At 40.8% G+C, this 26,734-nt stretch overlaps 1 protein-coding gene across 1 annotated transcript in view; it reads left to right on the top strand.

The window, feature by feature from the left end:
- The first annotated feature begins 203 nt into the window (after positions 1-203).
- Jazf1 (JAZF zinc finger 1) overlaps positions 204-26,734 on the top strand; it is a 324,222-nt gene continuing 297,691 nt past the window's right edge. The window contains exon 1 of the mRNA XM_042685064.1: positions 204-389. Within this exon, the coding sequence (XP_042540998.1) occupies positions 275-389 (115 nt within the window). The 5' untranslated portion in view covers positions 204-274. The remainder of the gene's footprint in view (positions 390-26,734) is intronic.

Genomic DNA, 26,734 nt, shown 5'->3' with positions numbered 1-26,734 from the left:
CCCCGCCCCCACCCTCCCCCCCCCCCCCGCGCTCCCGCCGCCGCCGCCGCCGCCGCCGCCGCCTCCCCTCTGCCTCCCGGTGGCTCCGCGCTCTCCTGCCATCTCTCTGGCCCCCTCTCCCTCCGTCCCGTCCTCTCCGCTCCCCTCACCCCGCCTCTGCCCCCCCCTCCCCAGCCCCTCCTCTCCTCACCCCACCCCACCCGGCCTCCCTCCCTTCCCTCCGCTCGCCCGGCGCTCGCAGAGCCGACACCAGGGGGGCTCTCGATGTAGCACCATGACAGGCATCGCCGCCGCCTCCTTCTTCTCCAATACCTGCCGGTTCGGGGGCTGCGGACTCCACTTCCCCACCCTGGCCGACCTCATCGAGCACATCGAGGACAACCACATCGGTAAATGGCCCGGGGGTGGGCGGGGGTGCGGGGCGCGCGGAAACTCCTGCCGCGGCCACCAAGCCCCAGGATGGCCAGGGGTGGCCGGGAGGGAGGAGGCAGCGGCGGCGGCCGGGCGTGCAGCCCCGCGGCTAGGGCTGGGGGGCTGCGGGGGCTGCGGAGGCGCGGGGTGCAGGGGGAGGGGTGGGGAGCCGGGCAGGCTGGGGGAGGGGGCGGGCGCCCCGAGGTGCGGCGGCGGCGGCGGGCCGGGGAGCGGGGGTGGGGGGGACCCCGAGGGGCGTGCACGCGGGCTGCGAAGTGTTGGCAGTGCGGGTGCACCGCGGCGGGGCGGCGGGGATGCGGCGGTCGGCCGTGCGCCGGGGTGGCGGAGGGCGCGGAGGGCGGGCGGGCGGCGCTGGTGGAGGGGCGCGGAGTTAGTTGGTCCGGGTGGTCCGAGCGGCCCGGGGCGCCGGGGGTGGGCGGGCGCTGCAGCCCGCCCGCTGTTTCCGCCCCGGCGGGAGCTGTCAGGGCTCGGCGGCGGCTGCAGCGGCTGGGCGGTGGGGGGGCGGGGGTGGCTCCACCGCGGCAGCCATTCCGCTTCCTCCTCCCACCGCCGCCGCCACTGCGTCCTGTCAGCGCCGGTTGCTAGGTGTGGTGCGTCGGGAGGGGGCCGGGGCCGGCGGCGGCGGCGGCGGGCGGCGGAGGACGCCGCCGCCGCGGTGCCTTCTCCTCGGGAGGTTGGCACAGCCGGCCTTGGGGACTCGAGACTCGAGCCCTGGGCTCCCGCCCTTGCCCTGGCCTCGCGCGGACGCCGGGCGCTGCGGGGCTGGAGGTTCCGGGTGCGCCCGTGGGCCGCGCCCAACACGCCGAGCCGGGGAGCCCCGGAGGCCCTGGGGCTGCGTCCGATGGAGAGCAGCCTCCTCCTCCTCCCCCGGCCCTCGCCCGACGTTCCGGTGCGCCCCGGCTCCAGCAACTTTGCGATTTGCCTTTGGAATGGTGCTAGGCCCGAGGTGCGCGGGCTGCGCCCAGGGATCGCGGCGGCCTGCAACCAGCCCCGGCGCGGGGACGCGGGGGAGGGGCGTCCCGCAGGGCGGCCAGTTTCCCTTTACGCCCAGGGCCCGGGCACCTTTCAGTAAGTCCCATGGTTCACAGAAGTCCTTGCACACATTTGCACACTTTTATTCCGAGTCCCTGCGAAGGGAGGTGGTCGGTTCTTTTGACTCAGGCGACCCAACCACCTGCAGAAGGTGTGGCTGGCGTGCACAAGTTGCCCTGTGGGCAGGAAGGCCAAGGGGCCACGTGTTGCCCCAATGAGGCTGGCTAATCCAGAGAACCTAGAAATTAGCTTAGGAAGTCCAAATGCATGTCATGCATTCAGCCATGTGGATGCAGCTCACGTTTCTACAAAGTTGAGAGAATAAATCACAACTGCTGTGTATTTATGCAGGAATAAAATGAGACAGAGCCTTATGCTCCTTTGCTTCTTGTAATGCACTCTCTTTGCAGGCAGTATGTGCTTAATAAGTATTGTACGTCTCTTTTGGATGGGATTTGATTCACTATCCAGAATGGAAAATAATCATGAAAAATGCCTGCAGACTGTCCTTGAAAAGATAATGCTGATGAGTAATTGTCCTGGCTTTTAAATTTTCAGAGTTTTAGAATCTCTGTGTAGTAGCTTCTCTCATCTCTTCTGATAAAAGTATGTCAGAAGAGCTGGGCTTTCAAGTTTTGGTGGTCTTATAAAGCAGTTGAATGGAGTCACAAATTTGCTGATTCATATCATGATTGGGTACACATAAGTCAAAGTGCTCTAGTGTATGAATCAGGTTTCTCAAGAGGCTTGGTTTAAAATACAGCTAAAATCCCAGTTTGTTCATGTACCAACCCTTACTTCCAAAACTAAATGGAAAATAATATAAATAAGTAATGTCTCCAGACCCATGGAAAGCTGTCATTGCATATACCAACCATCAGCAGTTATAGCATGATAAACCATTTGAGTAAGCTGAGTAAGAATTTTATCTAAATGCTTCCCTACTTGGACTACTTACTGGTTAAAAGAAAATATAAATTATACTTAAATGTCTTGAAGACATTTAATCCCTCCAAATTAAGTCCTTCTTGGGGATTTAATTTGTCCTTAGGTGATTTAAAGTTAACTGTTGGGAGGTGAGGTCTGGAGATATGGGTAGACAATGGAGACAGGAAGGGTGGCAGAATGCAGTCATAATATTCAGTGTACATATGTGGAAATGGAACAGGGCACATTGAAGGGATAGGTGATATTGGGAGAGATGGGGGAGAATGATGAAGAGGGTGACATTGATCAAGATACATTGTACTCATAAAGTGACGTGTTGAATTGAAACCCTTTTGTACAACTACTTAATAATAAAAATTAACTGTTAGTAAATCATAAATTTTTCTTAGGTTTGAAGAAAAATATTGTACAACATATTTTAAGAGGGCGAATGGTGCATACATTTTCTAACTCAACCTTTAAGTGTTAGTATTATTCACAAAGGACCAGTGTCTTTCTTTTAGTGGTGAACATATTGAAAATTTAGTTTATAACAATAACAGTGACTTATCCAAATTATGTGGCAGGGCTAATAATTACTATACTTTCAAAATAGTCTGAACCAGTGAGCTTTATGAAAAGTAAAAGTTAATATGAACAAACTCTTAAAATCCCCAGTTTGAAGAAGTTCACTTAAGCTACTTTGTACCTCAGCTGAGAAGAGGCCCCTTCACTTTCACTTTATCTAGAAGGAAATGAGATTCATCTCATGAAAAATAAAAACATCTTGATTAGTAGGGAGTTTCAGGCACCTATACTTATGAAGAGACAAGAGAGAAAGTATCTTGGACAGTGCCATTGAGGAAAAGTTCTGTATTTGATTTTTTTTATTGTGATTCAGCTAAAAACCTTTAGAGATGATAGCTATTTTTAAAGGTTAGTGATTTCATATCTTTGTCACTCAGTGGCTACAGTAAAAAAAAAAAAAGATTTATGAAGAAACTACCTACTTATTTGGCTCTTATTCAATGTCTTCTCATTTAGCTGAAGAGATGAGGTGTGCTTAGGTAATGGTTCCATCTTTCTGAATTTCCTTCACTTCCAAAAATCTAGGGCCTTTAATATGCTAAGTAAGTGCTCTCATTGATCAATGTCCCCTTGCTTCTTTCTGGATTATCAAAATCATTATGCAGTGATGAAACCCAGGTTTATGGGGGAATTTGGTGTGTGTGTGTGTTTGCAGATTTTGTTTTCATTCTAATTGTAATATGTTCAGTTCAAATTAATTAAAGACATTAAGTCATGAGTAGTGGTCTTTGTCATCATATATGTGTACATTTAACTCTTCTGGTGGTTTTGGAAACTGGACCCGGGGCCTTGCACATGAAAAGCACACACTGTACCCCTGAGCTTCATCCCCAGTTCATAGTTCTTGATTTTAACTATCCTCCTTGTTCATAAGGAACAAGATTTGGAGCTTAAAAGAAAATGGAAGTATGCTTTTCACCATTCCATCTTTGCCAGTTTCCCTCCTCTTAGAAGAGTGCTGTACCAATGTTCCTATTTGTGTTTATGTTTCATGTCATGTTGGTTTAGCTCTGGATCACCAGTCTCCATAAACAACTTTTTTTTTGGGGGGGGGGGTGGTTCCGGTCGTGGGTCCTGAACTCTGGGCCTAGGCACTGTCCCTCAGCTCTTCAGCTCAAGGCTAGCACTCTACCACTTGAGCCACAGCACCACTTCCGGCTTTTTTCTTTTTGCTTATGTGGTACTGAGCAATCGAACCCAGGGCCTCAGGCATGCAAGGCAAGCACTCTACGACTAAGCCACCTTCCCAGCCCCTCCATGAACAACTTTGAACCCTCTCCCACCCCCGCTTAAATTGCATAGAAATCCCAGTCTTGCAACTGTGAAGTGTTTGTCTACTAGCTCTGCTGTCACTTCATTCATAGCCCTGGTGCTATTTCCTGAAGACAGGCAAGCTAGTCATATTTCTTAGCAGTCTCTCATTATGAGTAGACAGTTAAGTTTGTAGAGACACTTTTGGAATGAACATTGTAGATAGGTAATCAGGAATCCTAGAAGCACCAAGAGCACTAAATTTAGCCCTGAAGGTCATAACCCAGACTGTAAAATGAATTCCTATACCCCAGTGCTATAAAATATTTTGGCTTTACATTTTGGAAACCAACTGTGGAATCATTCCTAGTTGAGAGGTTCTTTTGGTGCCTTTGTAAAAGTACCTCTCTGTTTTTTGAATTCATCCATGTAATAATGTATACTGAATATATTAGACTGTGCCTGACACAGTCTAAGCCCTTGATATATTTATTTTTGGTCAAAGAAACAAAGACCCTGTCAGGTATTTTAAATTCTACTAGAAGTAAATAGACAAATAATTCAAGTAAATTCTCTAGTTATGTTGAAAGGTGGTTCATGATATTAAAAAAAAAGCTAGAGAAAGTTACAATGGACTAGGAGCAATAATTGTTGGAATTTTAAATAGGTTGGCTGAAGCTGGGCACCAGTGGCTCACACCTGTAATCCCAACTATGGAGGGGCTGAGATCTAAGGATCAACATTTGAAGCCAGCTCTAGCAGGAAAATTTGTGAGACACTTAGCTCCAGTTAGCCACCAAAAAGCCAGAACTGACCTGTGGCTCAAGTGGTAACCTTGAGGGAAAGCTGAGGAACAAGGCTCTGGCCTTCAGGTCAACCCCCAGTATGGCACAAACAAACAGGATGTCATGGAAAGGCCACTGAAAGCTGATATGGGAGTCGGAACCTTGAAAGAGATGAGAGGGGCATGAGTACAAGAGCAGCAAGGTCCGGATAGGGGGAACACAGTGCAAAGGTCCCAAGGCAGAACTTTGTTTCTCCAGTAGAAATGCAGGCATCTGACTTGGTTCAGTTCTTGTGAAGGCAAGTCACTTAAAACTTTGCTCATGTGGTAGGCACTTCAACTTTGCTATTGTCGGTGCAGACTTTCCAGCAGCAACTCAGTAGGGAACCATGACCCATTCACTGGGAGTAGCACTACTAGCAAGGACTGATTGGTTCTTGACCCTGAATATTACTAGGCTTTTTTTGTCTGTCTTGTAAATTTCCTCATCTTTAGAGTCCAGGTAATAAAATCCATGGGGTTTCATCTCATTGAGTGTGGTTATAAATCATCTAATTAATGAAGGTCAGAGTTTCTGGAAAGAAGCCCAAATACAGTTACTATCAGCAATGTAGAATTGAGGTCCCAAAATGGTTTAGTAAATATCTGTACTTTCAAAGAAGCACTGTATAGCAAACAGATTGTGCAATATATAGTAGGCCCTTTCTACCCCACATATACAGGAGAGCAAAGTGAGACACAGAAAGGTTCCTTTTTTGTTGTTGTTGCTTTGTTTTCAGAACTGGTAAGCCCAGATTTGAATTTCAGACAGGTATATGCTGAGTTAGGCCTGTGCCAAAGAAGTAGAGGGTTTGACAGAAACCTCCTGGAGTCCTTTTCAGATCTAGTTGGTCTGTTTCCTCCTATAGGAACTAACTCTGAACTTGAGATGTGGCTATTTGAGAAGCACATAGTAAACCTGGCCTGCTTGGGATTGAACATATTCCTCTATTGCCTGTCCCAACTCCACACAAACTATACTTAGCATGCTGCTCCTCTTCATTATATGAAAATCATTGTAGTATGTACCTCATAGTGTGGTTAATAAGGACTAATTAAATGAGATTAAATGTAAACTTCTTGTCTACACCTTAAGTTATATACATTCAGTTTTAGCCTTATGTGTATTTACTAAATAAATTATTTTAATTCTATGAACATACATATATAAAGAAGAGGACGTAGTAGGGGTTGTGTTTGCCTATTTATCGTGCTGTTTGGGGCAGTTTACAACCAGGTGCCATTCTCAGCCACCTGGAAAAGACTGAGAATGGGAAACTTATCCCTTCTCAATTTGTTTGGCATTGTAGCCTCTAGCTACTTTTCTATGTGGCCAGAGGCACTTTGGATGCTGGCAAAGGCCTTTGCCTCTGTGGAATGGGAAAGTGGTGTTAAGGCCAGCAGCTTCCAACATGGTTTTACCTTGTGGCCTAAATTTATTTGAAAACACCCAGGACTAGAAATAGGCACTCTGCCTAGGCCTGTGGCCTCAATCCCCCTAAGGACCTTTTCTGTGGAGGGAGTGACTGAATGAATGAAAGGCTTGTTGCTACCTGCCCTGTTCTCCATCTGTACCCTGTGGCTTGGCATCCTCTTTACACCCTCCCTGATTCCCAAGAAGGCCCAGGTACAGAGCCAGGAAGGTTTGAAATGTGTATGCCTGCATGCATGCACGTGCATGCTCACGTGCGTATGCGCGTGCATGCTCACGCGCACGCGCGCGCGCACACACACACACACACACACACACACACACACTAAGGGAACCCTAAGTTTAAAACTTCACTGTAGTCTCAAAACATTGTCCTCTGTATTTTCACATTTGCTTATTTCTCTTTGGTCAACAGTCAAATCACCCTTGGTTCACGAAGTATTGTACTTATAACCTGGCTTACAGAATTATAACCCCTTTGTATAACCACACAAAAAACAATTAAAGTTTTTTTTAAAACATAACCATTCCTTTTGCACATTTTGTTAAAGTTCACAAACTTCTGATTGTTTGTTTCTGACATCTAACAAGAGTATAATATAACTCCAAATTGCTTACGACTGAAGAGGGTAGACATAGGCCTCCATGTTCTTTGGAAAATGGTTTCCTCTAGAGTTCCTCCATTCTGGAGATGTCTCCTACCTTGACAGAACTAGGGAAGCATACTGACAGTTGTTTTTAGAGAACCTGCTTCTTCTGATGAATGACAGTGAGGAAGTCCCAAGGCTGGAGCAGGCTGCTAGCACTCTGTGAGAGGTTTTCCTAGCACATTGGAAACTGGAGGCTTTCTGCTTTAGGCTCAAGTCTGGGAGATAGGAGACAATGCTACTGAATCCTTTAAAAATCCTTCCTTTCTAATTTTTGCTCCATATCCTCTATTTCCTTATATTTCCCAGCCCCCCATCCTTGCTTCTGTCCGAACATTTTGAAACTGTAGCTCTGTCCTGGGTACCAAAGAAATGTTTACTAGGTTGCACATATGCATTTTATTTCATGATAATCTAATAAGTAATAGATTTGTCACCTACTAACTTGGTTAAAATGTTGAATCTCAAATGGTTATTTGGATCCTGAAAATTAGCAATGACCAATATCAGAGACTTATTCCAAATATGTTTTTCAAAATGCCTTTCATTTCATATGCTAAATCAGAATAAAACTGCATTTCCCAATACAATAAACATTGGACTGTTGCAATAGTTTTTTTATTATCATTTTTTAAGGCTAGCTGATGTAGGGACCAGACTAGTAGATATTCATTTTTAAGAATAAAATCTTTATACAATAATTCTCTCTGCACTTTAGCAAGAGTCAAAGGCACTCTTCTTGGGTCACTAACTGTAAACCTTCTGCTCAGCACCAGTGAACACTGACAGTCTCCTCATGGCCACTTTCCCCTTCATAGCTCACCAGTGTCCTCAGAAAGGCAACACTCTTCATGGTCTGCCAGGCTACGATAGTGACCTCCCGATATGGACCTTTGGATGAGAGGAATCCTGGATGCCACATAATTAGTTTGAAACATTCACTATTTCTTTGATTATATAAATGTATATATAATATACATATATGTATATAAATATAGACACATATACATGCATATATTCTGTATTATATACATATAATTTATAAGGGACAAAATATATGTAAATGTGTATGCAGATTACAATATATTATGCCTATATGTATAATATATGTGTATGTATAATGCCTATATAAATAGCATATGTAGTGGGAGATACATTCTAAAATCCCCAGTGGATGGCTCCAATCATATATAATAATCTCTCCCTTCCCTCTCCTTCCCTCTCTCCTTCCTTTCCTCTTTCTTTCTGAGACTTTCTAACACACACACACACACACACACACACACACACACACACACACACATTTTTTCCCATACATTGCCATCTGTGAGAACATGTTTTTTCTTTATGTCTGCCATGTACAAATTTAACACCTTATCTGTCTTAAGCATTCTTATTATGCACTGTAGCTATGAACTTTTGTAGTTTCATATCTTACAGTAAAACTAGTATGCATTTTTTTTTACCATTTCTTAGTTATCTCAGCATTTGATATTTTTCTTTTCTTACTGTTTTTACTTAGAAGTATCTCTGTATGTCCTCTCTTTGGCATATTTGAATTTCCAGTATCACTACTCTTGGACTTTAGGGGCAAATATTAAGGAAAATAAGTGAACTCTTCACAATTGGCCTGGCTACTAAGTGACTAGTGGGTGGGTAGTGTACACAGAATAGATTCCCTGGATAAAGGGGGGTGGTTCATATTCCCAGAGACACAGAAAAGTAAAGCACAGGATTTCATTACACTACCCAGAAGACTTTGTAATTTCAAACTTTTGAATTGCTTGTATTTACAATATTTCCATCTTACATTTTCAAACTACAGTTGGCTCAGGGTAGGAGCCAATCATGGAAAGTAAAATTCCAGATGAGGGGAACTACTGTATCTATCTATCTATCTATCTATCTATCTATCTATCTATCTATCTATCTATCAGTCTGTCTGTCTATCTATCGGTATATATTCTGCATATGTATACACACATATTATTGTGTATGCATTCATATATATTACATATGTGTATATCTTATATGCTATATCTAGTTAAGTTCTCTCACATATACACATCCATATGACTCACCCCTTTGCCTAATGTATTTACTATGTATATCTACACATATGTAGGCACATATATCCATATAGCCATACACATATACTTGTATGTATATATATATAGCCACGTTTATATTTTTCTCTCATAATTACCATGCACAGTGAGAACCACCTACAGTTTTGGGCATTTAATATATGTTAGTACTTAATTTTTTTAGGAGTAGAAATTTATTTGGAAAGAGACCAAATCTGTACAAACAAGATAGATGGTGAATAATACTGGAAGCATAGATGTGAATTAATTGTGAAGCTAATGAAGCTCAAGCCTCAGCCTAGCACTTTTCAAGACCCCCCTGGATAAGTCCTAATGTTATATGTATATTTACAGTCATAACTTGTAAAACTTGAAAAAGATTTTAACATCAGTCACTTAATATTTGCCTTCACTGTGAACTGTCACTATCACATTCTTCATGAGCTCAATGACATTGGAGTTGAGAATGCTTTTCAGGTACAACAAAGGTTTGGCGGGCTGTATTGGTGCAGTTCATATGTATATTCATGTTATCCCCAACCACCCTAGGGTAGAAAGTGCTTTCTAAGAACACTTTTCACTGTGCCAACTTGTCTGCTGTCCTTACACAAAGGCTGAGGAAGAAGATAGCATTGAAGTATGAATGTGAACCAGGACATCTGCATTGGGAATCACTTTGAAATGTGTGGAGCCAGGTACTCATCTGTGGGTATATAATATAAATTCAAAGTAGGGGGGCTAATTGTTAACTAAGTGTAGTCAGTTTGGAAGGTTTCTTCTATTAGGAATATACTCAGTGAAGCAAATGTTCAACATAAGTACATTCTTTTTTCTTTTGCCAGTCCTGTGGCTTACACTCAGAGCCCGGGCACTGTCCCTGAGCCTCTTAGTACTCAATGCTAGTGCTTGAGTGACAGCACCACTTATGGCTTTTTATGAGTAGTTTGTTGGAGATAATAGTTCACAGACTTACCTGCCTGGGCTGGCTTTGAACAGTGATCCTCATCTCTCAGCCTCCTGAGTAACTAGGGTTACAGTTGTGAGCCACTAATACCAGAAAAGTACATCATTTTTAAAAGGTATTTATTTCTGTGTTTAAATGTCTTGCTCATTTGACATAAATGTATATCTTCAAAAAAATAGTGACAATAAACTGGTTAATAAGTACAATCAATGCAAAGGATGTTTAAAGTTAGTATCTTCATAAGAAAATTTCAATTATTTTGAGTTCTTGTGTCTCATATTAAAGAAAATTGAGGTGTTTACAAATTTGACATCAATCCTAAAAATTTATATGACATTACCAAGATACATGAGGATGAGTGATATTTTCTGCATTATCAATAAAATAAAATTTATCATCCATGCTTGAGGCAAGACTGATTTGTTTGCTCACAATCTAGAAAGTAATATTAATTCAAATGATTGTCTTATGAAAATTCATCAGAGGATACAGCCCAAAGAGGTATTTACCAATTTACTTGAGTGTAAGGCAGGTAATCAACATACAAATAAGTTCCTGTTCCTGGATTTGACTTAGAGGTGTTTTGGTATTGCCATCTTATAAAATTTTGTGTTTTGTTGTGATTTATTAATCTAAATAATCACTTTTCAAAGAGTTTTATATTTGAAATGCCTTTTTCCCCCTACAATGAGCATCTAAAGCCATAGACTCCACAAAAGTTGAATCTATTTTCTGCATTCCAGATAGAGTACATCATTACTTGTACTGGAGAGTGTGCTAAACAGTTTTCATACAGTATTTAGTTTACTTTCTGCCACCAATAAAGTAGACATGGTGCTCAAACTAGAAATGCTACCTCCCAATTTGGAGTTAAGTATGGTACCTTCTAGTTAAACTCCATGTTTAGGGAAATATAAACTATATGCTCATTGTGGTAAGTTTATAAAGCACATTATTTTCCTTCAGGAAAGAACCCTTCTCCAGTCTCAAGAAATACCACCTTCTAGTAGTGCTTGCCCAAGGCCACACGAGAGAGAGGATTCATCCCATATGATGTGCTGTGCTTCTCTCAAGAACTTGGCCCATTACAGAAGGCTGGGTCTTATCTTCTTGACTCCTTTCTCAAGTAATGTTTCCTGAAATGGAATAAAAAGAAAAATTAGCAGTTCTTATTCTGTGAGAAGAATAAGTTTGGAGCTAGTTTCTGGGAGATTAAGAGAAATAATATATATTTGGATTTGTGTGCTTATACAAAAATACACAAGTATCAGTCATGTAATTAGTCTGGTGTGGTTTATATTAAGGGTATTTGTAAAGGATCTTTTTTTTCTAAATGGAGATTTACAAAGGAAATTGACTTTCTTTTTAAATTTGAAAAAAAAAATGTGTGGCTTTCCAAGTTGAGGCTATTAGGGACAGTTGAATTATTTCTTGCCTGTTATACAATTGAATTATTTCTTGCCTGACATGTGGTGGGGCCTATACAATCTGAACAGTGCTAAACAAAATTGTGCTTTCTTCCTCCTGCATCTTCCTCACCAGAATGTTTGGCATAAGGGGGGCAGGGACTGGGGGAAGAAACTTGAGTAGAAGTATACCAAGTGGATTTGAAATCCTAAGCCTACCACTGTAAAGCTTTTCAAACTTGGGCATCCCTGAGCATCTACTTTCTGTAAGATAAAATGACAGATATTATTTATTAAGGGCCTACTGGACCATTGCTTCAATGTGTACTGTGGAATAGTGGTTCTATTTGACTCAGAAGGCAACCAGGTTATAAATTAAGTAACTAGCCCCAATTACAGGCCTATTTCTGGTGAGAAAGGGGGAAGTGTACCCCTGCATATTTAATACTTGTTCTTCACAGCCTAAGTTGTGATCTTTTCAAACTGATTGCATTTATTTTTTATGTTTTATTTTTGGCCCATTCTGGGGCTTGAACTCTGGGTCTAGGCTCTGTACTAAGCTTCTTTTGCTCATGGCTAGTGCTCTACCACTTAAGCCACAGCGCCACTTCCGGCTTTTTCAGAGTAGTTTACTGTCGATAAGAGTCTTGTGGACACACTTTTCTGCACCAGCTGTCTTCGAACCATAATCCTCAGATCTCAATGTCCTGAGTAACTAGGATCACAGATGTGAGCCACCACAGCTGCCTGGCTGTTTGCATTATTTTTAAGATAACAGTCTTCCTATGCTACCTAGACTGGTTCCAAATTCTTGGGTGCAATTTATCCTTATAACAGTTTCCTAAGTAGCTGGGACTACAGGGGCATGCACCAAATTGCTTGGCTGATGTTTGCATTTTAACAGATATTTCCACACCTAAAAGTCTTTCATAGGGCAAGACTGAATTTGCAGTGGGAACAGCTTAATTGGGAAATAGTTTGATGCTACTGGCTGATTGGAATGGACAGTTTCCACAGTGTTGAACTTTTGAAGAAAACCTTAAAAAAAACCCAGGAGCATGTCATCATCACAATAACATTGAAAGTCATAATTTGTCAATTTTAAAATGATTAAAATTATTATACAAAGGTGCTAGTTTTCACTCCATTATTCGGGAATAAGGGTCTCTTGACAAACATAATACCTCATGCCAGCTATACACATCAGCGTTTCTTTTGCCTTGCATCTTCCAAATTAAAGTCATAATATTTGAAAAATTTGTTTGAAAAAATTTATTTGAAAAATTTGTTTAGACCAATGATACATACCAGCATTCAGCTGTAAACATTGTGGAGAAAAGAAAACTCCAGGTGCTTTGGCCAGTATTTTTGTTTTCTTTTGTTTTTGTTAAAACATACTTGCAAGGAAGGTAGTCTATCACTTGAGCCATACCCTCAGTCCTTTTTTGCTTTAATTATTTTTCAGACAGAGTCTTGTGGTTTTGCCTATCTGGCTATGATCCTCCTACCTATGCGCCCCTCATACCTGAGATTACAGGTGTGAGTTTTCATGCCCAGCCTCTCTTGCCATATGTTAAAACCGCCTCTCTAGCCATATGTTAAAACCCTCTCTTCTGTACACTTCCTTGGAGCCATCCACAGAGAAAACAAAACTTTGGATCTTGTCATTCTGTCACTTGACCTTACACATTTGGGCTTAAAAAAAGCACCTTAGCCATGAACCTATGGCTCATGCCTATTATCTTGGCTACTGTAATTCTGACTATTCAGGAGGCTGATATCTACCAGTCATGGTTCAAAGCCAGCCCAGGCAGGAAAAGCCATGAGACGCAAAACTCCAATCAGTCACCAAAAAAAGCCAGATGTGGAGCTGTGGCTCAAGTGGTAGAGCACTAGCCTTGAACACAAAAGCTCAGGGACAATCCCTAGGCCCTGAGTTTGAGCCCTAGGACTGGCATACAAACATATATACACATATACAACTGAAGCACCTTTGTTCCACTTAATTAGCATCTTGAATGCTAATTTAGCTACATGATTCTCCATATATGGCAGGATGATATAGGAGTAATGGTAAAAGTAGGGGAATCTGTAGAGACATGTTTATGCAGTTCAAGTAGACTGAAGACTGTGGTAGTAAGCATAAGTAAGTATAAGTAATGCCTTCGTTTTCTAAGGTACTAGACATCAAGTGAAGGAGATAATGTTCCTAAAATTTCTGTGTAAACTCAAACCAAATACAGAAAGCTTGGCCTCAGCAACCCCAGATGAGTGTGTTCTGGGCCTCTGATTTCCTTCTCCACTTAATCTCACTGTGTTTGAGAAACTGGGCTAAAACTCAACTTCAGCACACAGGTGTTTCTTAGACAACATACAACCTGTTAATGGATTCAATTTTAGGGATATGCTAACTACATCTTTAATAGGATCTTCTGACACTGGACATCTGGTGTCTGGCACCAACTCAACCAAATAGTTGACAACATGTGGTTTAAACTAATATTCTTCCCTGATTGAAAACTCTCTTTTCTTTATTGGATTCAGTTCATGACTCTCAGAGACCCAAAGGAAAATATTTACTATCAGAATATACAAATAGTACATAAGAATTTTGGTCAAAATATTAAGTTATCTATATACTTCCTTTGAAAGGTTAGAATAAAGGTATCATACTTTGTCAACCCCTAGAAGATAATGGCTTTTTTTAGTGTTAATCTGATATATTTTGTGAAGTAATGAGTGATTCTCATTGGTGGCATGTAGAAATTATAGAAATTAGGATTACTGATTCATATCTACTAAATAGGTCAGTGGAATTTACACCAATGGCTTTCAGCACAGGTAGCCATCAGAATCACTGCGGGAACCTAGGGAAATAAGAATCTCTGTCTTGGCTTGGAGTGGTCTGTGTTGAACATTTGATTTTAACACTTAAAAGTTGATGCTAATACATGTTGCCAGAGTTGGAGCTCACTGGTTTATACTAGTAAGTTAACAAACATCTTAAGGATTATGGCATTTTTCAAGAGAAATCAAACTTTTAGAGGGGTGTGACCTATGGGGTTTTAGTTCTATTGATCCTAGTTTTCTTGAAGGCAAGAATTTGATTTACAGCAACTTTGAAGTTACGATCCTATCTCAGCTATGCAGTCAACCTGGAAATGCTCAAGCTTGGGGGCCTTGAACTCAAGGTCTCTAGGACACAATAGATGTGTCACCTGGCCATGTTCAAAGTAATTGACTCTGGCAAACTGGAGAGCCCTTCCATGCCTTAAAGAGGCAGATGGTAGCTTGGCTTAGCTGAGTTTTGCCATGTTGGAGGGTGAGTGCGTTGTTTGATAGGTAGTTTTTGTTACTATTATTTGAGAGAGACAAGCTAGGATTGCTGTTTTTATGTGAACTCTGTCTTTAAATGTTGGCAACTAGTACTGGTTGCATTAAAAACACTGTGCAAAACTATGCCAGGCCACCTAATCAATGCATTGAATAAGAGATACAAATGATAGGCCATATGTTTTAAGGAAGTTCCTAAAAATGTTGTATATGACATTGGCAAAAATATTTAGTCCCCCATGCCTTAACTTCTGTCAGACTGGGATGGGAGTAGTACTTAGATCAGAATGTTGTTGTAAGGATTAAGTAAAAGCATGTGCCTGAAGGGCCCAGCATCCCATAAATGCTAATACCAATATGATTGTACCTCCATTTGCCATGATCCCAGTGATGCTCCCCGTCTCACAGTCTCTTCTATCATCTTCATGCTTCCATGACCTATGAGAAAACCAATCTTACACATTTCTACTTGGGGTAAAGCATTTTGTACTTGAAAGGCTTTGGTAGACTTCAGTTTCCCTTGTAGAGCTATAGTTTGTGTTTGTGTATGTCATTCTGGGTGGTCCTAAGGATTCATGGGCTGTTAAAATATCACACACACAAATTCGGTTGTTTCAAAATATATTATCAGTCTCAATTTACTATTACTTATGTAGATTTGTTGTAGAGTTCGAAGAACAGCATATACAACTAACAAAGCCAGGTCCTTCTCTTTGAGTGCTATGTACCTCCAATAGACTTTGAAATGTCACATACTGAGATGTTGGAAGCTTATTAGGAAAACCCCAGGATAGGCCTCAGACAGTAATATCTGAGATGTTTCTTTAAGCCGGATGCTAGAGCTCATACCTGTAATCCTAGCTACTCAGGAGGCTGAGATCTGAGGATGAGGGTTCAAAGCCAGCCCCAACAGGAAAGTCAGTGAGATACTATCTTGTTAACCACCAGAAAACTGGAAAAAAAAAAGTGGTAGAGTGCTAACCTTGAGCAAAAAAGCTAGGGACAATATCTAGTTCCTGAGTTCAAGTCCCATGATCAACAAAAGAAACAATTAAAATATTTAATTATTTAGTATCAAAGTACATTGTGTTGATAAGAAATGTACTCATTACCTCACTCATGTAAGTGTAACCCCTCTGTACAGTATTTACACAATAAAAAACTTATTAAAAAACAAAAAAACCAAAAAAGTACATTGTGCCTATATACAAAGATAATATAATGAAACTCACTAAAAGCTGTTTAAAATAGGCACAAAAAGATACGGTAAAGAAAGCTCAATAGAGGGGGTTATTCTGATCAAAGCAATATATGCATGTATGGAAATACTTTGTACTTAATATGCAGTAATAAAAATAAAATACTTTAATCCTAAATGCTACTTGACAGTCTCATTTGAAATCATTTTCATTCTCACAGGATATATGCCACTGGTGTTTTCCTTTAAATGGGATCCATAGGTAGGCTGCCGGTCCATGCTTGACTGGCTTAGTGGTAGATGAAGAAGAAAATTAATTTCCAATCTTTTGGTTCCCAAGAGCCCTTTAGTTATTTACAGTCTCACTCCCCATAGGTTCTATGCTTTGAAAGATTTTTCTCTAGCAAGTAATCAGTTAATTTGATAACTAATTAAGTGCTTTATTTTTTCTGTTTTCCATGTAGCAACATGTGTACTTCCTATTTATGTATTTTTTAAACACTGAATACCAACTATACAGATCTTGACAAGGATCTGGGGATATAGCAGTTAATTACATAACTAAGGACCCCATGCTTATGGGAGAAGCATAGAAAACACAGTTTTAAAGATAATTTTGAACAGTGATATATACTATAAGGAAAGTTGGGTGCCAGACATCTGTAGCTCATGCTTGTAATTATAGCTATCTAAGAGGCACAGATCTGAGAATTTCAGTTCAAAGCCAGCCTGGGAAAGATAGTCTGTGAGACACTTAATGTGGAAATTCAAACTCTAGTGGTAGAGCACCAGCCTTGAGTGAAAAAGCTGAGAGACAGCACCCATGCCCTGAGTTCAAGCCCCAGAACTGGCGCGCGCGCGCACACACACACACACACACACACACACACACACACACACACACACACACACACACACACACACACACGAAGAGGAGGAGGTGGAAAATTTGGAGAGACAATGATTGAGAGACTTGTTTGATGGCCACTTCAGAGGAAGACATCTCTGAGGGAGCCTGAATGGAATAGAGAAGCAAATGAGCCATTTGTAGATGGGGGGCGGGGGACTAGTTGTAAGTAATTAGAACAGAAGTAGTGAGGAGGTGTTCATATAGGAGAGCAAGAAGGTAGACAGGGCCTGCACATGTATGCACCTCTATGTCAGATAGTACCATCACATGAAGAGAAAATAATTCCAGCTCTACTCAAGGATGTGGGGCATCCAGTGACTTCATTATGGTTAGTTTCCTTTAAACTTTTTGGTAGCATTCAAATAGTTCAAAGACTCATAATTACCTTCAGAGCCCTGGCAGGATCTGGGAAAACTCTAATTGGTACTCTAGTCTTCTTAAAATCTAGTTTGCTTGTTTTTTAACTTCAGAATTACTGTTTAGTTTTTGAAATCTATGCTGAAATAAAAAATTTGACTAATACAGTTTACTTGACTAATGTAAGTCACTTAGTGTTTGCTATTTGGCTTTGAAGCAGGGATAGAAAATAAGAATTAAACTATAATCATGATGCATTTAAAACAATGCTGGGTACATTTTCCAAACTTTGGGGACCTGTACATTTCTTTAAATTTTTCTTCTGTAGCTCTGTGAAATCCTACATGGATTTTCCTGTTTATGTATATTGCACAAATATGATGGGTTGTGGAAAAATGAAGACAAGAAAACAGAATGGTCTTGAAAGCAGTAACTTAAAACACTAACAGGATACGTAAATAATAGAGGGCTTATGCAGACCCTGAGCCAGCAGGAATTTCTTTGCCATCATGGTACCTTATCACATTCTAGAAGGTAGTATTTAGAGCTAAAGGCTTCTTCATGAAAACTAATTACCATGTTTTCTCCCACCTTTGCATTTTATGGGGAAATGTAAGCATAAACAATTTACTGTCAAATGAGACATTGTTTTATTGAGGGTCTATGAACCTACTCTCTGCAATTTCACTTGTTAACACAAGTATTTGAGAACTATGTTTGGGTAAAGGATGCCCATGTGGCAGTGAAATTCTAGGGAAAGATTAAAATGTGTGAGATACTTGTATCTGTGCCTATAATTTAGTTTTCTCAATTAATATAAAATAATGATACATCAGCTAGCTATTGTCATAAGAATACAGCACCATAAGCTATCTCGAAACTCAATGATGTGTTAGATAACTCTACATTACAATGGCAAAGACATGAAATAAGTCATTAGAGCTTTTGGGGGGCCCTCAATTTCAGAGGTTTTGGTCCATGTTTACTTGACCCTCTTATCTTGAGTCTGTGGTAGCATAGTATATGGCCAGAATCGTGATGGAGGAGATCTGTTCATTCATAGAGGTGAAGCAGAGAGAGGAGGGGCTCAGGGTCTTCTTACCTCCTCCAAGGAAACACCTCCAACAATCCATCTTTCTTCCACTAAGTCCCATCTCCCAAAGGTTCTGTCATTTCCCAACAGTACCATAGACAGGCAACCAGTTCCCCAACCCATGGGGTTTTGGGAGACATTGCATTATCTAAATTATAGCAGTGGCTTTCAATAATAATTGTGTCCATTCTGTAGTGAGCTGTAGCTTGGTTGATTGAGGGATCTGGGTCAGCTGCGGGGAAGGGCTCTGCTTTGGGCTGTTGTTCCACTGATCAGCTATAGGATGGGTTCAAAGTCTTCATGAATATGTCATTTGGTGACTGGGTTGAAGCTACTACTAGGGTCAAGCTTTCCTCATTGTGCACTGCCAGACACAAGTGGCACGTCAAGACACAGAAATTTATTTAAATCCTGTAGTTAAAGTCATGCCTGTGACATTCAAGACAAACACATGGCCAAATTCAGAGTTGACAGGGCAAAGTGGTGTATTTCTTTCCAAAGGAAAGAGGGAGAGATGTGAATGAAAATCCTCCCATCTTTTACTGGTGGTTTTTTAAAATCAAAATGGAAAAAAAAAAACATCTAAAAGAATATTGCTACTTAGTACGGAGATAAAAATTTTTCCTAAAATAATCATAATTCACAACATCCCAGAGAGATTAGAAGGCATGTATTTTTACTATCCAGGGAAAAATGAATAAACATGACAGTCAGCAAACCCAGACTTAGAAGGGGGAGGGGAGCAGTTAAATAATTTCTACTCAGGTACGAAGAATAGAGGAACCTGATTCTTTGGTTAGGAGCGACACTTTAGTCTCAGAACACTTTCGTCTAAGAATCCAAAAGCTTTAATTTGTGTTGCCCAGTGTTTTGAGCTTATATTCCAAATTCCTGAGCTGCTTGGTAAGGCTCAGAAGATTGGGGACCTTTCTGATGATGTCCTCTCCCAAGAAAGAGCTCCAGAAAAACGGAGCTGCTTGACTACTGGGTCCAGAGCACCCTTTGCTTACCCCATTTTAAGTCAGTGTGAGAGAATGGTAAAGGGCAGACCAGCCAGTCCTTTCCCCATTCTCCCATTCTCATGTGACTGACTGAGAGAGCTGTCATGGGTCTAGACTACTGTGTAACCCTAGCAAATCTACTAATGTATATTCTTCTCATGTGCAAAATGAGAAATAGGATATCTACCATATAGATCTGTGGTGGGGGTTAGGAAAGTTACCACATAGGAAAGCCTAGTCGTGTCTGGCATATGTTAAACTTATAATAACTGAGCTGATAATGCTTTTATTATTAACCATTGTAATACTTATAGCAGATAGTATTCACTTTTGCTATTCTAATAATTTCTGTTTTCCTCACTAGATTGTAAACCTTCAAAAAAGGTTCATGGTTCTATGTATGTCTCATCATTGTGTCCCCACTCTGCAATAGTAGTAAGTTTGTGATGTAGGCACTTAAACTGATACCACTGAATTGTATTCACATATGTGTTTTCTACCAGGAACCCTTCAGCTCCAAGGACTGGATTACATGGCTCCATTCTTTCTCACTTCTACATTTTCTATCTGAAGTAAGGACTTAAAGGAATGTAAAAGGTCTGAGTTAGTTTTATGTCCTCCATGTGTGTATGTATGTATGTGGGTATGTATTTTTGTGGTACTGTGATTTGAACTCAGGACCGTGTGCTTGCTGATCAAGCATTCTACCACTGGAGCTATTTCACCAGACTCTTTTTACATGAGTTGTTTTCAAATTTTTCACTATATGTCTGTCAGCTTTAAGTCTGAACTGTAATCCTCCTATTTGTGCTTCCGTGTGTTACTGTAAGCCATTGTGTTTCCCATGTAGCTTGGGGATGATAGGCACATATTTCCATGCATGGCCACTGGTCAAAATGAGACTTCCTTCCCCTCTCCCACTCTAGGCTGGCTCTAAACTACAATTGCCTTATTTCTGGCTCCTTCTATATTCCTTTTAAACAGTCTCCTTGACATACTTAAGCAAGTCCTGGCTTCTCTATGTTATATTGGAAGAGTTGGAAAGACTCTAGAGGCCAATTTTTATGGTGAGGCTAAAGTAAAGCTGAAGAGTTACTTACAGGATATTTTGCTCTAATGGTTTTTTAACTTCTGTTCTGAGTTGTTTCTCAGGTTGTGGCTCTGATCTTATCATTTAAGTTGTTCAGATATGTAAATTTTCAGCTAAGTCATGGTTCCAAGAGTGGTCACTGCAGCATACATGTCAACTGTTACAACAAATAAGCCCGCCCTTACATGGATTAAATGTTTGGGAAGTTGATTTCTCTTGTATAAAGATTGGTCCAGGGTAGGAAAGGGGAGGCTCCATGTGGTCATTGGGATCTTTAGGTTCTTTCCATTTTCTTTCTCTGCTCTTCAGCCTGCATGCACTCCTCTTTATACTAGAGGATAGATTCCCAGGGGTCTTTTCCTGGAGATGTACCTTCATATTCATCTTAGGGGTAAGAAAAAGAGGATGGGCTCAGATACAAGGTATTTTGGGCCAGGCTTCCAGTGAATTTCTATTCATTTTCCTTTAGTGGTAACTGAATCACATGGTTATATAAACTATAAAGGTGCTAACACATGTAGCCCCCAGCTGGGTCTACCACAATTCTATTACTATAGGAGAAGGGAAAGCCTGATTTAGGTGGACACCTAGTGAGTCCCTGTCTTGCACCAATCAATGTCTGCTTTTATCAAATAACTATAGTAGGTGCTTATAATCATTCATAACAGTTACAATTTATTGAACTAAAACTAGATGCTAGGAACTGTTAAGCATAATTGAATGCATTGTCTCACTTGACCCTCTTAGAAAAGTTGCAAGAAAGGTACTATTATCCTCATATTTTGTGCTAAGACAGCCTTTTGGAGGGGTAGGTAATTTCCTCAAGGTCAAACAGCCAGGCCAGCTTGACTCCAAAGCCTCCACTATACCCTACCCTGGAACAGAGACAAGGACTAGGGAGTAAGAACAGATTATTACTTCTGATTCTGGCTTTTGTAACCAGTCAGCAGCAAAGGCTATGGGGACTTGCAGTAGACTTTCTGTAAAGTTATGAAGAGTCCTTGTGACTGTCAAGGATACCACACACAAGGACTTCCTGCTTTGTACTATGGATGATGACCTCTGTGATTCTCTGTGAGGGTCACAGATGCTGGATGTCAATCTTGACCCCTCATTCTTGTGACAGCAGGAGAACCCCACAGGCAGACACATACTTAACTTTCTTGATAATAGGCAGCACCTGCTCACAGGGCTCAAGAGGCCTAGAGTTCTCAGTGACCTTGAGTGGCCCCTTAAACCTGGAGCCTTCATCTTTTAGGGAATAACATTAATAAATAAATTAGGTGTAATTACTAGTTTTCCAGTAATGTTCTTGGAGCTCTATATAACTGGTAATTTTTATCCCCTGTGTATAGGATTTTAAATTCTTCTTTAAAGATCTTTTATAGATCCTTAAAAGAGAAGTGTGTAAAAACCAAATGGCTGATTATAGTGATGATGACTAGTTTGCCAGGCATCACCATTGTTCTAACAGCTTTTCATGAATTAGTTTGCCTTTATTTTTATTCTATAGTTTGCCTTTTGTGTATTATTCCCAGTTTACAGACCAGGAAACTGAGCTGTACCAGGGATTAACTTCTTTTCCTGTTTCCATTCAGTAGAAAATAGCCAAAATTCAAACTTGGACTTTAGAATTCACAGCTACCTTCTTGCAAGAATGGATGATTTCTACTTTTTTTCCCCCAGATCTAAAAAATGCTGCATTTCTATACCTGTTGCTGCACAAACCAAACCAAAACAATACTTTAACTCACTGCCTCTCTGCCAATTCACTGCCTCTCTGCCAACAATTGGCAGCTGAGTGTGAGTAGATATATATCTCCCTGAGGATTTTGGAAAGTCTGTGATTTTCCCTGTCACCTGATGCAGCTCTAAGCTTGGGTACTCTGAAATGTCTGATGGTGCTGCTTTGATAAAAACATCCAAGTCTTCCTAAAACACAGCTGGTCCTGGGGCTGGGGTCAAAAGCAGGGAACTACCTCCTGATGAGATGCTTTTGGTATGCAAGGAATGGCCTCCTGGGATGGATCTCAATCAGTACTTTGTAGCTATCAGTGTTTTAAGGGCTACTTAGAACCTCAAAGTTTTACAGCAGAAGAAACTTTTGAGGACGATCTAACTGAGTAGTCTTTTATATCACAAGCCTCAGTCTTTGCCATGTACTGTTATGACTGTTAGGAATCCAGTCATAAACAAGCTGTTATGGAGTAAACAAATGTTCTGGATGGGAGCAGAATAAGCAATAAAAGCTAGATGACATGTAAGGTAGGGTAGGTGCTAAGAAGAAAAGGAAAACAGTGAGAGAATAGAAAGAGGCATGGGTCTGGGAAGGTGGCTCAGTGGTAGAGCGCTTGCCTTGCATGCATGAGGCCCTGGGTTTGATTCCTTAGCACCACATAAGCAGAAAAAAAGCCAGAAGTGGTGCTATGGCTCAAGTGGTAGCGTGCTAGCCTTGAGCTGAAGAGCTAAGGGACAGTGCACAGGCCCAGAGTTCAGGCCCCATGACCGACCAAAAAAAAAGAAAAGAGGCATGAGGCTCTCTGTCTTGAAAGTAGTTATTAAAGAATCAGCATTGTCAGACACTTTGGTGTACTAACTACTTGAGAATCACAGTTTGTGGCCAGCCTGGGCAAAAAAATTTGTGAGATTCTATCTCAACCAATAGGTGGATATGGTGTTGATTGCCTGTTATCCCAGCTACACAAGAAGTACAATTGGGCTTCCAGCCAAATTGGAACCCAAAAGTAAAATAACTAATGCAAAAAGAAGCTAGACATGTGACTTAAGAAGTAGAGAACCTGCCCAGCAAATCTGAGGCCCTGAATTCTAGATCTAGCACCACTTAAAAAAAAAAAAAACAGTTTATGGGACTGAGGTCTCTGCACTTTGTCTGAATGGTTGGTCCTAAGAGCTCTAGTTATTACTTCCGCAAGCAAGGGCAGGAAGGCCCAAAGAGCTTTCTGAGAAGCCCTGCCATATTGTTTATAATCCATTGGCCACCTCTGAATGAGGTTCATTGGCCACCTCTGAATGAGGTTCCTTTTGAGATATTTTTGGAGTAAGGCCTAGGCAGAATTTGGAAGTGTGTGTGTGTGTGTGTGTGTGTGTGTGTGTGTGCGCGCGTGTATGTGTGCGCCTAATGTGGCCTTCTCTTTCCCTAGGCCTACGGTGCCTGCTTTCAAGGAAGCCTCCCCTTAGGAGGAAGTACATTTCTAAGGATCCATGGTCTAGGCCTCTGCCATAAAGGAGTAAGGGGACAGTACATATAGGATAAACTCAAGTAGCAGCCAAGATGGGTGTTGGTTCCTCTTATTCTTGCCAGTGAAAGGGCTATGAGGCAACTGCATGGAGTTACAGCTCATTTATATAAGGGACTTTTTTTTAAGATGACCCTTCATTTTCTTGATGCTTTTGTTCAATTTGAACAGTCCTAATAACCCAGATTGTCTGACTAAAATGTGATTTTGTATACATAGATGCATGGGTCACAGTTAGCACACTCTTTATTTATGGAACCCTTTAAGAGAATTGTTTAAGAACCTAGAAATTCTTCTTTGTCACCAGTGGAAGTAGACTATTGTTCAAGGTGAGTGGGTCTTCTACTCTGCAAAGCTTTTAAGGACAAGATCCTTTCATGTTTCTTTATTATCTAGGGTAAGGATTGGCAAAGTACATCCTGTGGACCAAATTTGGCCTGACCTCTGTTTTAGTATGGTTCATATTCTAAAACACATATACAATCACAAAGGGTAGGAATATTTTTTTTCAAAAATGTGAAAATTCTGTGAATCTTAAATTTCATATCCATAAATAAAGTTTTATTGGAACACAGTTACACATTTGTTTTCATATTGTTTATGGCCTTTTTTGTACTACAATGAGAGAGTTAAATAGTTACGATACAGATGACATGGCCTGCAAAGTCAAAGATACTTGCTGGCTGCAGCTCTTTCACCTTGTCTGCCTGTCCATCTTTGATGAGAGGGAATTGTTAGTGGGCACATACAGATGCGGAGTAGTGGGAGCAACAGAGATTGTGGCTGAGCAGCCATTTTCCTGGATTAAGACTATAGGTTTTATTGATAAAAGAAGAAGGCAAGCATGAGTGTTAATGTTTAGCAGAACACCTTAAGGGTGTGTGTTTGTGTGTGTGTACAGTTGCATGCATATACTATAACCTTCTTATATATATATATATAATATATATACATATATTTATATATATAAAACAAAACCCATTGTGGTGGACTGAAGGATATTGGAAGCTATCTTGGTTTCTACATAATATATAAAATATAACATAAAAGATGAGAAATGGGGAATTGAGTGAAGGGCACTTACTTATCTATTTATTCATTTATTCATTCAGTCAACAAATGTCTAATGACCTCTTCTGTGCTTGATGGCATGCTGGAACTTTCTTACTCCTCTTATAAGACCGGAGGTTCTCAAAGATGATTCCCAGACCAGTACATTAGCACCTCCTGAGGCTGGATTAGAAATATAGATGCTCAGCATGGTGTCCTCCTGCCCTAGATCTAGAAAATAAGACACTATGAGGATGAGTCCAAGCTTTTTGTATTTTAAGAGGCTCCCAGCCAATTCTGATGCACAGTTAAGCGCCACCACTGTAGAAGATATAACATTAATTCATTCCTATCATGAGCAAAGGGTTCCTTCCCCACACTGAATGAACATTTTGTGCTTTCAGGTAAATTAACAAACATTTACTCTTCTTACCTCAACACCTTATCAATAGTCTCTTACACTCAGAAAATGTATACGTCAAAATAGACGAATTGTATTTTGGCTCCAGATTTATTTTAGCAGACAGCAGCAGACTCTGCCAAAGCCACATAGTGACTCCCATGAATTTGGCAAGGTGACCACCACAGCCACACAGAGTTCTCAGTACTTGACTGAATCCTCTGTGTGAAAAGGGACCTCAATAACTTTGACCCAGTGACTCTCAGATCCTGAGGAAAACAGACACTTGATGCCTGTCCAAAGTAAGCAAGAGGACATTTCACAAGTTGGTTAAGGACCAATGCTTCTAGCCAAACAATTTAGGTGATTTGGTATTTAAGTATATCATTACATAGCTCTTGGCAGCCATTAAACACTAAGCAGAAAAGAAAAACCACCAATAAACTGTATTTTGAATTAAATGAATATTGTATCTTTCAAGAATATATCTGTATATACTAGGTACTGAGCTTTGGGCATAACTTGTATTCAGCTGCATAACATTCTCATCTTATCATGAAGTCAGTATCCTTAATACCATTTTATATGTCAAAACTCTGAGGCATTATATGGGGTGAATTTTTCCCAAGTCTTCTACTCAGGAAGAGGTAATGCTTGAGTTTGAATCTGAGTAGTTGTTTGTATTCCTATGCTTACACATGCATATATGCACAAACACATATTCTGGGCTGTCACAATCTACATGTGATTTTTCTCTTAGTTTTCTTTGCATGGGTCATTTGTTAGTGCAATAATTCATAATTTAGACAGAGTTTCTATCTGCTGCCAAGCCCTCTGTCTATGTTTAGCACCTTTGCTGAAGAACTGTGAAAGGGGAAGAAAGCATTACTTACCACAGGCCAGAGAGCTCTTAAACGTTCCCATAATACTCGTTTCCCTTGTAAGTTCTCTTCTTGACTCAAAAGTTAAAACATATTTTGCAGGAGAAAAATGAAGCTATATGGTAGCACACTTAGGTAAATAATGGACTTGGGTCATTCATCTCAATGCTTCTTTAGGCCTACAAAATGAGTTAAGCCCAGAGTGAGTTATTTGGTCTAACTGATATCTCTATGTAATTGAAGACAGTTTATGATGGGTCAAGTTTTAATCTTCTCTCAAAATGAGTTTTCCTCCTATTTTGCCCAATTTCCAGTCCCTTTAATGGCCTGCAATTGAGTAAAATAAAAAGGTGGTAAAGTAGTTGGAAGAAGGTGACACCTCTTTTTCATTTTATATTCCAGAAAATGTATGGTAGATTTTACTGTGGCCTCCTCTCTGTCCCTCCTCCCAATCATTTTAATTAGTGACTGATGTGATTTCGGAATGATTGGTGGGTAGTAAAGCACTTGTAACCAAACTTAGTAAACCATAGAACAATTTTGTTTTTAGTCAGCAAGGGCAGATAGCAGTTCCA

The sequence above is a fragment of the Dipodomys spectabilis genome, unplaced genomic scaffold (genome assembly GCF_019054845.1).
Source record: "Dipodomys spectabilis isolate Male_0828 unplaced genomic scaffold, ASM1905484v1 ptg000092l, whole genome shotgun sequence".
Classification (NCBI taxonomy): domain Eukaryota; kingdom Metazoa; phylum Chordata; class Mammalia; order Rodentia; family Heteromyidae; genus Dipodomys; species Dipodomys spectabilis.
This window is presented reverse-complemented; position numbering and strand designations above follow the sequence as displayed.